The 17,846-nt window shown below is 46.1% G+C and overlaps 1 protein-coding gene across 2 annotated transcripts in view; it reads right to left on the bottom strand.

The window, feature by feature from the left end:
* Positions 1–1,348: 1,348 nt before the first annotated feature.
* Positions 1,349–17,846, bottom strand: part of LOC120841358 (caspase-1-like) — a 28,450-nt gene continuing 11,952 nt past the window's right edge. The window contains exons 2-7 of one of the 2 annotated variants that reach the window (XM_040212236.2): positions 8,599–8,650; positions 7,610–7,715; positions 4,820–4,967; positions 3,285–3,454; positions 2,521–2,626; positions 1,349–1,704 (exon numbers count right to left, since the gene is read on the bottom strand). In XM_040212236.2, coding sequence (XP_040068170.1) covers positions 1,448–1,704; positions 2,521–2,626; positions 3,285–3,454; positions 4,820–4,967; positions 7,610–7,715; positions 8,599–8,650 — 839 coding nt within the window. In that variant the 3' untranslated portion in view covers positions 1,349–1,447. Of the gene's footprint in view, positions 1,705–2,520; positions 2,627–3,284; positions 3,455–4,819; positions 4,968–7,609; positions 7,716–8,558; positions 8,651–17,846 lie in introns of both variants that reach the window. The other variant, XM_040212235.2, reaches the window with a different exon arrangement.

The following is a 17,846-nucleotide window of genomic DNA, read 5'->3' on the forward strand; positions in this document are numbered from 1 at the left end:
GATCACAGTTTCAAAAGTAAGACACGCGCAAAATAACAAAAAAATAAAAAAGAAATCCCTAGCGCGATTTGAACCCGGAACTTTCACGCCGCGACGACAAGTACCGTCGCTTTAACCTCTCGACCACAACAGAAGGCGCGAGGCGCGGCGCCGGCGGAGGTATATAAAAATACCACTATCGCTTTTATCTCGTGTGGTTTTTTCTTTATTTTGGCTCCTATTTGCCCTCCCTGGCCGTAACTTTACCTGCCGCTCCTACAGTATAAAGGGGCGGTCAATTAGATTCCAGTTGAAAGTCCGCCCAATCAGTTCTGCGAGCGAAATCAGGCCTTTGTGCTTGAAGCGATGCGGATCTCTCCGCCATTAGGCAGGGACGCTAGGTACTTCCTTGTCCCCATGGAGCTGGTCACGTGACGTAAAAATCCCTCCTGGCCGCGGCCGCGTCCGCAGCCGCAAGATGAGCAAACCCTGGGGAGTGCAAAAAGCGCAACATAGCACCCCAGGACATCCCTGCTACTTATATCTTCTGCTCAGATGATTCTTTGAATTGGATTGCACGCTTCATACGAAGCACAGATGTGCCGGTGACTCGCTTTCGGCTTTCGAAGCAACGCAGTCAAAAGCACTCAAACGCAAGTGTCTGAACCGGCCTTTACTCCTAGCCTCTGTACCCCGCAGAAAAGCGCGCTTGACGAGGCAGATGTGGCTTGGTTTAATTTGAAATAAAATGATTGGACACGTTTTAATTTTCAATATTTCTTTCCATGAGCATGGTTGCGCTATAAGCACGCGGAATTCTGCAGCCTTTAGCAAATCTAACCAAGATCATGCGCGGTGTTCCCTCGAAAACGTAACGCACAGCTAAATTCGGTCCGAGCAGGTCATTTTTAGCGTACGCTATACTATTGCGTATTGCGTACGTACGAGCCAGCAACGCTATACTAAAACTGTCTAATATCGCACAGTTGCGTTTGAGAGCGTTTGACTGCGTTGAGCCAAGGAACAAAGGCGAGTCTTCGGCACCTCTGGGCGTCGTATGAAGCGGGGATCCAATTGAAGGAACAGCTTGGCACGCGACATAAGAAGCAAGGATGCCCTGGTTCCTTGCAGCCGCAATGCAATCAAACGCACTCAAACGCTTTCAAACGCAACTGTGCGTATAAAGGCCTTTGGTAGATCGTTGTCAAAAGCCCGCTACCGCTACGGGTGCACGCTTCCGAGCATGCATCGAAGTGGCAGCGCGAGCTCCCACTACAAATAGTGTGGCCTGAAAACGCGATCTACTAAAACTCTCTAGTACCAAAGCCTACGGTTTTTTTTTAACACTCTAAAAACATGCAAATAAAAGAAACAAACAAAAAAGCGGTGCTTTTACTTTGCTCACAAAGAAGTCTACGTCTGCTTAATATATTTTAAAGCTGTTGTTTTGTGGCATATGTTCTTTGCTTTAAGCTGCACTGTCTCGTGATGCGAGCACCAGCTTCCGAGTGAGCGTCGAGACGAAGCAAGGCGTCTGCTTCTTGCGGTGGGTCTTATAGTTTGAAGGTGTGTAGGACTCAAAACGGAGTCCCAGTTGCCGGTTGACAACGGCCATCAGGGACACAAAGTCGCGAGGTTTATCCGATGATGCTTCTTCGTAGAGCACTGAGCACAAGGCGTTGATGTAATGCGATCCGTTTTGCTCATTTCGCCACGAGTAGTAACCTGCAAGCAAAATAAAGTATTTAGAGAGTATTCCAAGTTGTGGCCCTGACGACGAAAGACATTCAAACCTTTTGAGTCGCTATGCGTACAATCAACGACGCATGCAGTATACGTCAATGTTAAAGTTAAAAGAAGGGGGGTTTCTTACATAATTGAATTTAAACAGTTCACGACACGAAAAAAACAAAACAATATTTCTTGCGATCCCCGATTTATGAATAACTAAAAGGAAACTCAGTGTGGAAAAAAGGGTGGAAACGTTATTAGAGTTAAGTCCGATCTAGATTTTTAACAAGCACTCGTTACGATCATTGTTAAAGTTAGTGGCAAGTTAAGTGTAAACTGGGAGCTCCTCCTACCTCTTTCCACCTTATCAGAACGAACATTGGAGGGGAGGTCGTCTCTTCTCCAACGTTCATTCTGCTCAAGTGAAAAGAGGTGGGAAAGGCTGCCAGTTTACACTTAACCTGTCGCCGACAATAGTACATTCATCTATTCATGAACACGTAATAAAGAATTTCACCAACTGGAGGCTCGTGCTAAACACTTAACGTCTCAAACCCAAGTATATAGCAAAAATGGTCGTCAGGCACTAAATCAAGTCTCATTTAAAGAACTCCGATGTGTGTGCGTGCTTGTGTATATGTTCATATTTTTAAGCAGTTGTGACCCAATTCTGAGATTATTATTTTAAATCTGCGGGCATCTTTCTTTTTACTTGAGCTTAAGTTTATACACTTTTTCAGTGGGATTCGCTAAAAATACACCAGAAATATTGTTTATTTCCGAGTTGTCATTTTTCTGAAAGGAACCCACCTGGAGGAGTAGAAAATCCCACGAAAACGTCCGGATACGAAGGAATCGAGTAGGACCATCCGTCCGGGGCGTCCTTGTAATCCGTGCCGTCATATTCTTGACATGCCTGTTGCACATGCACTTTCAATTAAGTTATGCCCTAAGCGAGCAGAACTAGTTAAATATATATAGAGGCAACATATATTTCTTCGATGATCGCGATATGATTTGCCCGCGCCATTTCTTTATCATCGGAGATTAATGTATTTTCAATTACCAGCGAAGGGAAGGAATATGTTTCCATACATAGAACGATCTGGGTAATAAAATTGTTCAAGTGTTCAAGTTAGAGCCCCTGGTCGTCCACACGGATAGATTGATTAATTAGGTCGATTTGTGGTGTAATGAATTACTTTTGCCAGTCGTGGTGACCAATGTCCGTAGGACGTAAAGTTTCATTAGAATAATCGAGAAAACTATACAAACATCATTTTGTGAAAAATATGCCGCTAGTTTGAAAGCAAGCCCATAAGTTCGTGAGCGTAAATACGTGACCTTGGTGACATTTTATTTGTGCGTGCTGTCGTGTCGATTGCGGACGAACTCATGTGTGTTTGAAAGTCTAGTTCCACCCAAAATACCTTTTCGAAAATTCGCAGTCGAATTGTAACCGCCGGGTTAAAAACCCTAATAAAAATTAAAACAAGTAATATATTACGCCTCAATTGCTTATTTTTATGTGATATCTAGTATTAGTTTAAGCACCAAAAACATAAATCATTTACCTGAATGAAGAATAATTTCGGCTTATGCCTAAGACTTTTCGACCTCATTACAGGGTCTATTAATTGCCGAAACGTCAGTTCATCATCGCAGGAGAAGATGCGGCCAAGTTTTCCGTGACTCAGGAAGAAGCACACGAAGCAGTCGGCGTCGTCCTTTGTTTCGATGGATACTGTGTGTGGAAGGAAAAGCGTTAATTGAGAAGACCTCCGTGAAAATTCTTAAGGCAGTGATCATTCAGTTACAAAGCGACACGCTGCGAACTGATCTCGAAAGTCAAAATACAGTATCCTAGCTGCATCGTTCTTGCCTGCTTTGAGAATATGTTTTATACGCCGCAACATAAACACCGAACTTTGTTAGTAATTCGCTCCAAATGCTTACCCTATTTAGAGCGTTTGCTGCAAATATGTACGTTTTTTCTTTAGTCTTTATTGTGTGTCAAGTACCTGTTTTAGAAAAAATGAAACGCTATCAGGAACGCTAACGCGTAGGAGAATCCTTGCTTATTAATCTCTTTTATGATACGGTATGCCATAATTCTCAAAATGACGTTTACTACACACAGCAGCATTTTCTGCCTGAACTAAACAAGTAGATAATGTAACACATCATGTATAGTCGACGTGCGTTCATTAGTGTAATATACATGTTATGGCACGTTATTATATATCAGTATAGCAGTGTTTTATCGTGTGCGCTTTATGACGAATGCACGTACCGGCTGCCAAAATGACAAGTTTGGTGTACAATCAATAAGCAATAAATTATTGCCTATTGCTTGGATCATAAACAGTAAACCTAAGAATAAACAGAAATCATCACAAGTCAAGCGTTTAACCGCTATATATAAAAAAAACAGAGGAAGGTTTATAACAGCTAGAGTCGCAATGTGATGAAAACACAGTCACCTAGCTGTGTTTGGAGATTTATGTTTGTCCTTTGTCCCTCTTTTTCCCCTTCTCCAGTGATTATTTTCATCATTCTTGTCCAGCTCGCTTGCATCTTTGCATTTAATTGCATTATAATTAAAAGTCAGAATGTATCACTGCTTCCAAGTTCCATGAGTGAAACTCGAGTAAGACATTTCACTACCTACATGTAAGTGGCGACAACGTTATAACTAGAACAAATGACAGCTGCTTTCACATGGTTTAAGCTAAATTATGCCGCTTACCTTTAGCAACTGCTAGGTGTGGGTGGCAGCAGGCGGATTCCAAAGCTACTGCTAGCTTTGAGTTCGATATCCACGAGGTTATAACAGCGACTTGGGATTTATATGTATACAGGCATTTCCACAATCAATAGACAGATTAAAAGCTGATAGGAAGGTGAAGGAATAATATCCTCAAAAGAGTCAGATAATACAAAAGTTACCGGGCATTGTTTTGCCTCTGAATTAAAGACTATCTTCGTTGTTTTTTTTCTTTTACTTTATTAATATTTGAAGTTCTCATTTCCATTGCAAACCTGTGAAGCTATCCTTAAAAGCTTCTTGAAGCCGTGAAAGCTCTTCTTGAAGACATGGCGTGCTCACCTTCCTGCAACGTTTCTCGGACCTTTCTTGTGGTGGGGTTAGGCACAAGTTGGCATTTGAACCCCAGTTTACGGAACGTGTTGGTGATTCTGAAGGCATCGACGTCGGCTCCCGACCTGTCAGTTAGATTCACAGATGTCGAAAATTTCTGAAAGAAAACGAGAAAAGTGTACGGCGCATAATACTACGAAGGATAGATGGATTGCGTTATCCGAAATAATGGTTCAAACATAATTTATATTCAACAGCGATGCACGTGGGATTTTAACGTATATGTGATTATCATGCCACCCCTAATTCAACTGCCGTACCCAACAATTTCTCTCGTAATGAGACTTGGAAATGGTATTCCCTCCGCAACTCGTCTACACTTAAGTCAGAGCGCTGCCGATGCTCCGAGCTTACAGGGCTAATCAAACGGGGTAAAAGGTGCAACTTCACGACGACTACTGCCTCTCTGGGTGTGTATTTTCTTTGGCCACTCAGTTAAACTCAGTGAATGAGCCGTGACTTTGCGCTTTTTCTCGTTGCTTCGGTGTTTTCACGCCTTGAGGCCTTTGAGTGCGCTCTAACATGCGGTAAAATTAGTTACCGTATTTACTCGAATAATAGCCGCACTGTTTATGAAAACAACCTGAGGGTTCACTTTTCCGCGGAGCACGCAGATTGCCAATAACCGCGATCGGCAGCATGACTCTAGCTGTTGACAGGAGTCAGGACAGAGATAACGTCTTCGTGCAGAGATACCATCTTTGAAGATTGCATTTGTATGGAGAATCCTGTTCTCGATCTGGTTATTCGCTATGTTATTTATGCGCAATGTAATGATTGGCTGTATATCTGTTCTGTGTGAAAGTAGACGCAAAGGCCTTGTTCATAAGTAATGCGGCTGTTACTACTGTTACTGCTGTTAAATACGGTATAGGAATGTGCAAACACTGGCTCAAATCAAATAGCGTCGCCTTATGTATAGCTCTCCCAGTACAAGGAATATTATGACACCCAGTTTTTGTAAAGGTGTTGAAATGAGGGTTGACTATGCGCGATTCAATTCTAACTACTATTTGCATGCACACCCCTAATTTCTATTTCATTGTAGTACATAATCGCATATAAAGAAAAATACTTCTTCGTGCCCTTTCCTGAAGAAGAATAAGACAGATGAATCACCGTGAAAAACGAAAGGATCCCAGTGAATAAGAAAAAGTACGGTTATATCTAAAGAAATGTAATGCGAACTAGGACCATGAACAAGTGCAAATTAATTTTTGTCTTTTCCGAGCACATCGCATTTTGGGGGGCTCTTGGCGTATCTTGAGCATTGCCATTCATTAACATCCTCTCCTTTTTCACAAAAAAAAACAAAAAAACAACAACAACAAAAACATTGAACTGTGAATTGCGTAAAAGTAAATGCATAGTTGTTGTTGTTCTTTAATCCACCCCCCATGAAGAATAGGGCATCCGCTAAGATCAAACCGCCACATTTCTCACCGCTAAAATAAACTTCGCACCGCGGAACACTCTCCCAGAACGTTGCGAAAAGTTTCCAAAAATTCAAAACTTCAAAACATTTTTTTTTGTTTGTTTGTTTTTTTTTTTTTGGGGGGGGGGGGGGACGCATTCTATCGTTTTAATGTATATTCGTGCTCTGTTCGCTGCCAGTTTCTCATACAAACGCCATTAAAAATCGCTTCTAAGTTTTTTTTAGCAGATAACACTTGAAGCTTTAAAACCCTGGCCTTACGAATCTAACATTCTCATGCGAGAAGGTACAAAGCTGAATGGTCCAGAAAAATCATCTCTAGAATTTAGGCAATCCTAGCCAGGATATATTATGATTTTAATTTCCGCATTATTTGACACAAGGAAGAAATTCTCGAAAATTGCGATTTTGCGGTAATGTTAATTTAACGCCGATATGGCGCAAAGTGAACATGATCACAAAATCGCAATTCAATTGTACTAATCTTGAAACTGTTTTAGTCATCTAATGACTTGATATATTGAGCTAATTGCTTCTGTGATATGGGATCCAGCACAACGTTATCTTATTGATGCCATTGAATCTGTTCAAAATCGATCAGCCCGTTTTATTAACTCTAATTATTACCGCCTTGCTAGCGTGTGACTAATAAAGTCTAATGCTGGTATTCCTGAACTAATGTTTCAAGAAAAAAACTGCGCGTCTCTCACTTTTTCATAAAATATATTTTTCATAACCCAGTGCTCAAACAGGAACTCTTTTTACAGCCTTCTTACCTTTCATCCCGGTTTGATCTCCAGTACAAAGTTGCCATACCTCATTGCAGCACTAACATATTTTTTTTTTATTCTTTCTTGCCAAAAACTTGTTCAGAGTGGAACCACCTTCCCCCACACATCGCCGCGATTGAAGATGTTTCTGCTTTCAAGGCAGCCATAATTGATTACTTTTATAACTGTGCAATTTGTTGCTTTAGTTGACTTATACTTTTTTCTTTTGTTTTGTTGTTGTTGTGTATTCTTTGTACTATGAATTGATCATTTGTACTTTGTAAACTTATTGCACCCACCCCCCTCTGTAACGCCCGATGGGCCCTGAGGGTGATGAAATAAATAAATAAATAAATACATTTAGATAAATATTTCAGGAGTATTGGCTGTGAATGTTAGATGAAGTACGACATATTTCAGCGACATAGTGCACTGAAAGAGATCACGTCAGTACATTTTTAAGGACTGCTGAAAACAAAAACTAAGAAATGACCCTTCATGCCTTCTCAGAAAAAGTGTGTAGTATTGACTTACTTGCACGTTAAATATGATACAACGACCTCGCTGTTGTCGGCTTAAGTTGTAGTAAGCCGGTCTGGGTGACTCGAGCGATGTCTTCGGAGGCAGCCCAGCACCCCTTCTAGTTGTCACAAGAGATATCACCGATATTATTTAACGCACATTCTTAAGGAAAATGAAACAGCAACACCGAGTACCGCATTAAACTATAATATGTCCCCTATAGTCTGTTGCAAGGTGAAAAATGCGGGTCAAGCTCGTCCTTCAGCATCCTTGCACTCTTTCCGCTTTAGCATAGAGAAAGAAGAGGAAAGTGGAGAGGAGGAAATATTCAGTCATCACGAGCATGGAGCTTTGTGGGAGGGGCTCAAGTCATGTATTTCTTAATCGGCAATATATTATGGGCGTAGGTTTTACCGATTGCGAGTAACGCACCAGCGCAGATTTTCTACGCAATCTGAGTAGTGTTTTCCTTTTTTATCGTTTGTTTTGTTTTTTAACAAGCTCCTTTTTTGTCTTGTATGTCTATAAAAGGCGCGCGTTACTGTTGAGTTCGAGAGTGTAATAACAAATTATGTAATGAAAAACAGCATTAGCAACATAGAACTGGGGCGTCAAAATGTAAACGTTTGCAGCGGTAGAAAAATGAAATAGGGACACGAAAAAAACAAGATACGCAGCTACTGCGTTTAATCAATCCCCCCCCCCCCCCCCCCCCTTTTCATGTACCCGCAAATTTATGGCCATCATACCGCAGAACCACAGACTAGACATCTTTGCCGGACTCCTCGTGCTTGGCTTAGTTTCATTAATGGCCACAACATTGTCAGATCTAAACGGTTTCGCGGTTGGACTTTCTTGGGATTTTAGCAGGGCGTCTTGTAAGGTATCTGTATTTTTATATGACTTCAGCATTGCAAGTATCAATGAGCTAAGTGAACAATAGGCGGAATTTCGACCTAACTTTGATTGCCTTGAGCTGATGAAACGGAAGCACTTGTTACCTATCTGTAGAAGAGCGGAAGTTCGCTGCTGTGGTTTCCTTCGTAGAACATGCTGTAAATAAAATTTAAAAAAATATACATGTCAGTGAAGAGATTGCCAGCATATAAGTAAAATTTAAAAAAAAGGCATCATATGGATAACAGTATAAATAGTAAACAAGATAGTGAGGTTTGTTTTGTGGTAATTGTATTATGCATAATTAGAGCGCGACATAATAATATGTTTCATACGCGCTAAAACATCGTCCCTCCGAGTCTTCGCCCAAGCTTTACTTTCTTATATTGTCACGGGTGGTGATTCGTGACCAATAAACGAGAAATAAACAGAAATAAATAAACGTTTAATGTGGCGAACTTGTGCCAAAAATAAAGAAGGAAACAGAAGAAAGCAGAGCGTCGCGGGCGTCGAAGTCGGCGTGTCAGCAGAATCGAGCGCTGGGGCGAGACTGACTCGACAAAGTCGCTGGCGGCCTCTTATCTAGAGTGAGCGCTATCTCGAAGTTTCGGCGGAGAAGGTTCGAGCGTAGCGCGCTCGGGGCGAGAATGAACATGCACATTCTCGAAAAACAAGAGCAGGGATAAACGATAGAAGTTATGTCAGTAGTAAGAACAAACGAGAACCTTCTACAAGTCCGTGACCTTGCGCGCGGCATTATCCCCCCCTTTAAAAGCGCATCGTCCCGATGCAGCACAAAAACGAAAAACAAATCCACAACTAAAGGACAGTAGAATTGCGAGCCATAGTTCACAGTTCACCAGTTCACTGTTCACCGTTCACAGTTCACAGTTCACACGTCGACGACGGTGGAAAGTGCTATCGTTCGTAATACGGCTTCAGCCGGACGACGTGCACCACCTCGGGTCGTGGCTGGCGTCTTGCAGATGGACGCGTTCCGTCGGGAAGGACTTCGTAGTTCAGATCGCCGAGCCGTCGGATGATCTTGTAGGGTCCGAAATAGCGTTTCAGAAGCTTCTCGCTGAGACCGCGGCGACGGATGGGCGTCCACACCCACACCCTGTCTCCGGGCTGGAAGTGAACGTCCCTGCGACGAAGGTTGTAGCGGCCCGCGTCGACGCGTTGCTGGTCTTGAATCATGAGTCGGGCGAGCTGGCGGACTTCTTCGGCGCGTTGAGCAACCACCTGGGCGTCGTCGCTCTGATTGTCAGATGGCTCATGGGGCAGCATTGCGTCCAGCATGGTCGTCACCTTCCGACCATGTACCAGCTGGAAAGGGGTGAATCCAGTGGTCTCCTGAACCGCCGTATTGTAGGCGAACGTGACGTAGGGCAGCACCTCGTCCCACGTCTTGTGCTCAACGTCGACGTACATAGAGATCATGTCGGCGATTGTCTTGTTCAGTCTTTCCGTCAGCCCGTTGGTCTGCGGGTGGTACGCAGTTGTACGACGGTGGCTGGTGTGACTGAGTCGGAGGATTTCTTGGGTCAGCTGCGCCATGAACGATGATCCGCGATCTGTAATCAAAACTTCTGGAGCGCCGTGCCGGAGGACGATGGACTCGATGAAAAACTTGGCGACTTCAACAGCCGTGCCTGCTGGAAGGGCTTTCGTCTCGGCGTACCGTGTGAGATAATCGGTGGCGACGATAATCCAGCGGTTTCCCGACGTTGACGGCGGAAAAGGGCCAAGTAGATCCATTCCGATCTGCTGGAAGGGTGCTGTTGGCGGAGGAATTGACTGCAAGAGTCCGGTCGGCCTCGTCGGAGGTTTCTTTCGTCGCTGGCATTCATGACATGATCGCGTGTACAGGTGGACGGTTTTGGGGAGCTTGGGCCAGTAATACTTTTCACGAATACGTGCCAGGGTCCGGCTGTAACCAAGGTGTCCGGACGTCGGGTCGTCGTGGCAGGCTTGACCCTTAGCGAAAACTAATACGTTTGAAATATACCACATGCTAATTTGAGTGTATTTGAAATACAGTTCATAATTGTAAGTACACGTAAAATAGACCGAAAATACAAACTTCTTTTTTTTTTTACTTAGTACTAAAATATACTTCTAAAATCATTTTAAAATACCTTTACTTAAACTACATTTGAAGTTCCCTTCATGCGTTTTGAAATATGTAAATACTAAATTAATAGGAACAAAATACCTTTCACATATATTTCTTGAAATATTTATTTAATTCATGCAAAATATACTCCAACCGTAAAAAAATGGAGCAATCAAAAATACGTGCAGAATACTCTTAAAATACCTGAAAATCTTAAATAGTGTTGTGTTATACTCTAATTATCTTTTGACTGCAATACTTTGGTAATTTGACTTAAACTACCAAAATATTGAAAAGCTCCCCTTCTAGAAGTTCACTTCAAGCAGATATGGAGTACACTGAAGCGCCTAAATACAACATTTGATTAGTTTGTCAACTGAATTGCGCAGCAACGCACTGATAAATCAGCCCAGTTCATGTTATTGTTTCCTTTTTTCTACCAAGAACACACCTGATCAGTTCCTTGCACACCAATCACAAACGGGGTTCGGGAACTACAACCACAACATTTGCTGATGCTGGAAAGCTTAAGCAGGTGCTGTGAACAGGTACGTTTGGCGTGGTTTTGTTAGCACAATGTTAGTTCACTGAACGTGTATACTCACCATTGTACGTGATGTGAATAGTGACTTTAATATAGTGACATTAACTACCATATTAAATAGTCTACTACTAAAAAGGAAAGGCAAAATAACTACTGTGAAATACTTATTTTTCGCGGGCTCAATATTTCGCGATTTAGGTCAAAGTTGGAGTTTTGGAATAAATCGCAAATTCTAATTTTTGCGACGCGCTGGGATCGCAATATAGATTTTAATGTTTTTACATTTTGCCGGAATTGTTCACAGGACCTATTTTTCCGAATTGTAGGCGATTCGCGAACTTTGCGAGAATTAGGTCCTCACGAAAATAAAGTTGTTTACAGTATTTTAAAGTGAAGAAACTGCCTTGATTCGCTTCGTCCTGAGTGGTGCTTCGCAGAGAAGCAATAACGTGTATTTTATGAGCCGTTTGTGTGGATATTGTTTTAGGGACTGCGCCGAATTGTTATTAGTTGTACCAATGCTTTTTAGTAAGAGATATCGTCCACGAACTTCAAAACACTGTTTCCCGTTTAACAGACTCCCGAGGAGAAGATAGAATACTTGTAACCTTAATAAGTGCAGAGGTGGTCACCGAAAAAATGATTACCTTCAATATGTAGGCTATATAAGGCTCTAGAGCAGTCAACGGGACTGTGAATGAGCTGTTCAGTGCGTCATGGTGTTTGTGTTTATGTTCGTTTCTAATGTAGCTTTGTGAGATGTATTTAGTGCCTTCATCTACCACAGGGACACCATTTGCTGACAATATCGAAAATTAAGAAAAAATTGTGTAACCGGTTTTTAATGCACAAATGGCATCTTGAGTGGGAGGGGATAATATTTTTGGTATATCTACAATATTTTTTTATTCATATTTATAATGTATTTTGATTGCATTACGCGCGTATTTCGAGTGCGGCCAAAATAATACAGAATAAATACAAAACGAATATTCGTATTCAATATATTTCAACTTCGTTTGAAGTACGGTCTCTTTTTGCTAAGGGGAAAGATCTCCTCCCGAAGGTCGGTCGGGATTACCAGCAGCCATGGCGAGTTGTTGTTCCCGAAGTTCTCTTTGTAGAGTACACCTTGTCTAATGGCGAAGGTCGGCAGCGCTCGTGAAAAAACACGTGGCACGGTACTCCCGCGCCCTTCCAGGTGCTCTATTAGTGCGCGCAGCTCAGGATCGTCTCGTTGACGCCGGGCCATGTCGTCGATGTTCACTGCGCCCAGAAAACACTCGTCGTCATCGTCGTCGCTGCTGCCGGAAGGTGTTGCGACGGGAGCTCTGGACAGGCAGTCGGCGTCGCTGTGCTTGCGGCCTGACTTGTAGACGACGGTCATGTTGAACTCTTGTAGTCGGAGACTCCACCGCGCGAGGCGTCCTGACGGGTCCTTGAGGTTCGCAAGCCAGCAGAGCGAGTGGTGGTCCGTGACTACCCGGAACGGGCACCCGTATAAGTACGGACGAAACTTCGTGATTGCCCAGACGACCGCAAGGCATTCTTTTTCAGTCGTGGAGTAATTTCTCTCCGCCTTGGTCAATGTCCGACTTGCGTAGGCGATGACTCGCTCGGTGCCTTCTTGTACTTGAACCAAAACCGCGCCAAGCCCTGCGTTACTTGCGTCCGTGTGAATCTCGGTTTCCGCATCCTGGTCGAAATGTCCAAGAACAGGAGGAGTCTGCAGTCGTCGCTTCAGCTCGTCAAATGCCTGCTGCTGTTCATCGGCCCATTCGAACTTCTCGTCGTCCTTCGTGAGGTGTGTGAGCGGTGCGGAAATTCTTGCGAAATCTCGAACGAAGCGCCGATAGTAGGCAGATAGCCCAAGGAACCTTCGGACGGCCTTCTTGTCTCTTGGCGCTGGAAATGCTGCGACGGCACGAGTCTTCTCGGGGTCTGGGCGGATACCTTCGTTACTAACCACGTGGCCGAGGAACTTCAGTTCGTCATAAGCGAGCCGACACTTTGACGGCTTCAGGGTGAGTCCGGCGGTCCGTATGGCTTGGAGAACTGCTCGGAGTCGTCGCAAGTGCTCGTCGAAGTCGCTGGAAAACACGACGACGTCGTCCAGGTAGACGAGACAGCTCTGCCACTTCAGTCCTGCCAGTACGGTGTCCATGACACGTTGGAAAGTTGCTGGCGCCGTGCACAGTCCGAAGGGCATCACTTTGAACTCGTACAGTCCATCCGGCGTGACGAAGGCTGTCTTTTCTCGGTCCCTTTCGTCGACTTCGATCTGCCAGTAGCCGCTCTTCAGGTCCATCGATGAGAAATATCGAGAGTGGCGCAGCCGGTCTAGAGTGTCGTCAATGCGGGGGAGTGGGTAGACGTCTTTCTTCGTCACCGTGTTCAGCTGCCGGTAGTCTACACAGAACCTAAGCGTCCCGTCTTTCTTCTTAACCAGTACGACTGGAGAGGCCCAAGGACTGCTTGAAGGTTGAATTATGTCGTCGTTCAGCATTTCTTCAACTTGCTCCTGGATCGCCTGCCTTTCCTTAACGGAGACTCTGTATGGCGATCGATGCACAGGGCGCGCGTCGTCCTCGGTAACGATGCGGTGCTTCGCAACGGTGGTTTGGCGCACCTTCGACGACGTGGCAAAGGAGTCGCGGTATTCGGCGAGAAGGTTAATCAACTGTCGTCGTTTCGGGCCCGGGAGTTTAGGGTCAATGTCGAGCTGCGCTGGCGACGCACTGTCTTGCTGAGGTGGCGAGAATTCGTCAGTAATGGCGGCGACAGCGGCGGAGTTTTGGAGTTCCTCGACCTGGCCCACGGCGGCACCTTTTGTGAGGTGTTGCGCTTCGTTTCGGAAGTTCGTGACGAGGACCACAGTGCGGCCATCCTGAAGTTCAGCAACTCCTCTTGCGACGCCTATTCCTCTTCCCAGAAGCAACTGGAGGCTTCCTTCGAGCAGAACTTCGCCGCAGAAACCTTCGGTGATCCCGACGGGTACGAAAACACTCGACCGCGGCGGTAAGTTAACGTGGCTGGCGAGGACTCGGACCGCAGATGACGTCGCTTTGGGTTCCTCCGGTGATGAAACAGGCTTTCGCAGCGTCAACCGGTTTGCTCCGAGGTCGATGACGGCGCCATGCTCGCAGAGGAAGTCCATTCCGAGGATAACGTCCCTCGAACAGTCTTGCAGAACGACGAACTTTACAGGGCACGTCTCACCGTGGATCTCGACGCGAGCGGTGCATCGCCCGATTGGTGTGATGAGGTGCCCACCGGCGGTTCGTATTTGAGGTCCATCCCACGGCGTCGTGACTTTTCGAAGGTGGCGGGAGAGCCTCCCACTCAAAACTGAGTAGTCTGCTCCGGTGTCCACGAGTGCCGATGCGTCGTGGCCGTCGACGATGACGTTTAGGTTGTTGGACACCGTTTCAGGAGCGTCGTTTCGGTCTCCGGTAGCGTTCGAGTGGGGGCCCTCCGACGTTCGTGGAGGATCTTGGCGTCGGTCGTCTTCGGCAACTCCACCTCCAGGGGTTGCCGCCCCTAGTTTCCCCGGCGTGGAGCAAGGGGCGACAGGCTTTCACGTCGGGGTCGGTGCATCGGCGAAGCTGGACGTCGTGGTGAAGGCGATCGGAACTCTCGGCGGGACGCAGGCTCGGGGGACTGGGGTCGTCGCAAGTACTCGTCGATCTCCCGAGGGCGTTCACCATACCTGGGACGCGGGTCGCTTGGGTGGAATCCGCGCAGCCCGAGTCGTCGGTATGGGCATCGGCGGTACACATGGTCAGCTTCCCCGCAGTGGTAACACAGCGGGCGTCGGTCGGCCGTCCTCCAGACGTCTGTCTTCCTCGGCGCAGGTCGGTCTGGGTGAACGTGCGCTTGATCTTCCTGTCGTCGGGGGTAATGCGGCGTTGGGGCGTCTCCTCGGGGTGGCGACGTGGCTTGACGGGGGGCTTGCGGCGGTCGTCGGGCCATTGCGGCGTAGCTCAACATCGGTTCCTCCGGTGCCACCGTGGTGACGGGAACCTCTGGTTGGAGCGCCCGACGCACTTCTTCGCGCACAGCCTCGGCAATGGAGAGTGTCGCTGGACGACTTGCGGCTGGCAGCAACTGGCGGAGTTCCTCCCGGACGACCTCCCGGATAATTTCGCGGATGTCCGTACCAGGAGCGTTCTCGCCGCCAAGCAGCGCGGTTGCAGCGACACTTGGATGTCGCTGGTAGTGGGAAGCGCGCGCTTGGAGGGCGCGCTCGATGTTTGTCGCCTCGGTGACGAAGGCTTCGACGGTGCCCGGCGGGTTGCGCACAAGGCCTCCAAAGATGTCGTCTCTCACCCCGCGCATGAGGACCCGCAGCTTCTTGTCGTCTGTGGCTCGTGGGTCGGCACGGGCGCTCAGGCGGAGCACATCTTCTACGAAGCTTGTGACGCTTTCGTCGGGGCCCTGCGTTCGAATTCGGAGGAGATCTTCTGCCTTCTCCCGTCGGTGTAGGGTGGCGAACGTCCGCTGCAACTCGGCCACACAGATGTCCCACGACGTAAGCGAAGCCTCGTGATTCTCGAACCAATGCCTCGCAGTACCCTCCAGCGAAAAGTAGAGGTTCTGGAGGCACTGCTCCGCAGTCCATCCGTTGTGGCGCGCCACACGCTCGTAGTGCTTGATCCAGTCTTCGACATCCTCGTGGATCTCGCCGTGGAAGGGTGTCGGCATACGGGGAGCGGCGGGCAGGTAGACGATGGCAGGAGAGGCGGGCGTCGGCGACTGGTTGGCCATCGTCGGCTTTGTTGGCTGCTTGGTCCTGGGCGGCAGAAGTTCGTGTTCCGGGGGTAGACCTCGGATGCGGCGACTTGACCGGGTCTCGATCTGGTCTTCGTCGGGTCCTCGGGAGGCTGGGTCCGGACTTGTACTGCGGGACCTCGGAGGGGTACGCGGCAGGGGCATGCGTTACCCCGCACCTCCACCAGAATGTCACGGGTGGTGATTCGTGACCAATAAACGAGAAATAAACAGAAATAAATAAACGTTTAATGTGGCGAACTTGTGCCAAAAATAAAGAAGGAAACAGAAGAAAGCAGAGCGTCGCGGGCGTCGAAGTCGGCGTGTCAGCAGAATCGAGCGCTGGGGCGAGACTGACTCGACAAAGTCGCTGGCGGCCTCTTATCTAGAGTGAGCGCTATCTCGAAGTTTCGGCGGAGAAGGTTCGAGCGTAGCGCGCTCGGGGCGAGAATGAACATGCACATTCTCGAAAAACAAGAGCAGGGATAAACGATAGAAGTTATGTCAGTAGTAAGAACAAACGAGAACCTTCTACAAGTCCGTGACCTTGCGCGCGGCAATATATTCCTCGACTCAGAGCTAACCCCTTTAGAAATTACGACGTGTTTTTTTTTTTTTGTTTTTGTTTTGCTTGGTACCGAAAGGGAACTTAATATGGGATTCGACTTTCCTGCTTCTACTTAGGTCTTTCGGCAGACAATCTTGTCACGAGTTTCTACCTGAATTGGTGGTCTATGTCCAAAAAACATAACATGTTTAACTGCTGACACTTAGTAATACCGGTGCAGGGATCGCTGCCCGGTTTCCATTATGTTATCACTCTACGGACAGCTTCAAATAGGTTCTCACATGGGGTAAATCACGGTACGACCGAGTGAACCACTCCAACACTCACTGTCACAGAAACCGGCATGGCATGGAATTGCAGTAATTTTATTCAAGCCAGCTGCCGAATTTTTTGCGCCTTGCTCTAACTGCACATCTTTATCTCATATAATATACCTCTTCTCCCCCCCCCCTTTTTTTTCCAACGTGAAAATAAAATGGAAAAAAGAAACATTTTTATTTGCAGTGTTTTACGAGGTAATTTCACGCTTCATTTTTTTTTTTTTTTCCTTGCGACTGCCCGACGTAGAGGTGACGTAGACGTCGGGCAGGCTGCCTGAACGATAGGCTTAGCGAGCACAGTTACAACGTGAAAAAACAAGACGGTGGCTTTCTTGACATGCATTGCAGGACTTGCGGTTGTACTATCCATCCCCACTGTTGGATGGAAGCGCAAATATGGGAAAATTCAAGTCAACGTTCACACACGAAATTGTAGAAGCCGAACACATTGATTATTTAGCAGATACGTGTGCTGCTATGCGTTGATTGCGTTATCGGAAAAGGAAATAGTTTTCCTGAAAACGAAATAGTGTTTTTTTTCCCAATCATGCTCTGTGACGTTTTTTTTTGTTTTGTTTTTTTTTTGCTTTGGTTTATTTTGTTTGTTGTAAATTTTTTTGTGACGATGGTTATGATTACAAATAAAAGGTACACGTATTCAATAAAAAATTAGTTGAGATTTGCGCCTCGTTGTGCCTTGTACTCAAATTAGTCTCGTCCTTGTTGCGCACAAGATTGCATAAGTTAAAACTGAGGAAGAAATAGCTACAGAGGCTGTTAACGGCGTTCAGGACAAAGTCAAAAACCTATCGCGTGTGTAGTAATTACTTCAATGAAAGCAACGTCTTGTACCCCGCTAGTTCCACCGTGTTCTGTGAGAGCTGGTCACTTACTAGTTTCAATAAACCTTTTCATTCTTTTTTTTTTTTTTTAGGTTTGCGAAGCAGGAAACATGTTTCTCCGAAACTGGCTGAAAGAGGCGGTGGTTGACTGCGAAAGTCCTTTCAACTTATTCGCGCGTTCGACGTCAA

Source organism: Ixodes scapularis, unplaced genomic scaffold, assembly GCF_016920785.2.
Source record: "Ixodes scapularis isolate PalLabHiFi unplaced genomic scaffold, ASM1692078v2 PGA_scaffold3__209_contigs__length_174095766, whole genome shotgun sequence".
NCBI classification, from domain to species: Eukaryota; Metazoa; Arthropoda; class Arachnida; order Ixodida; family Ixodidae; genus Ixodes; species Ixodes scapularis.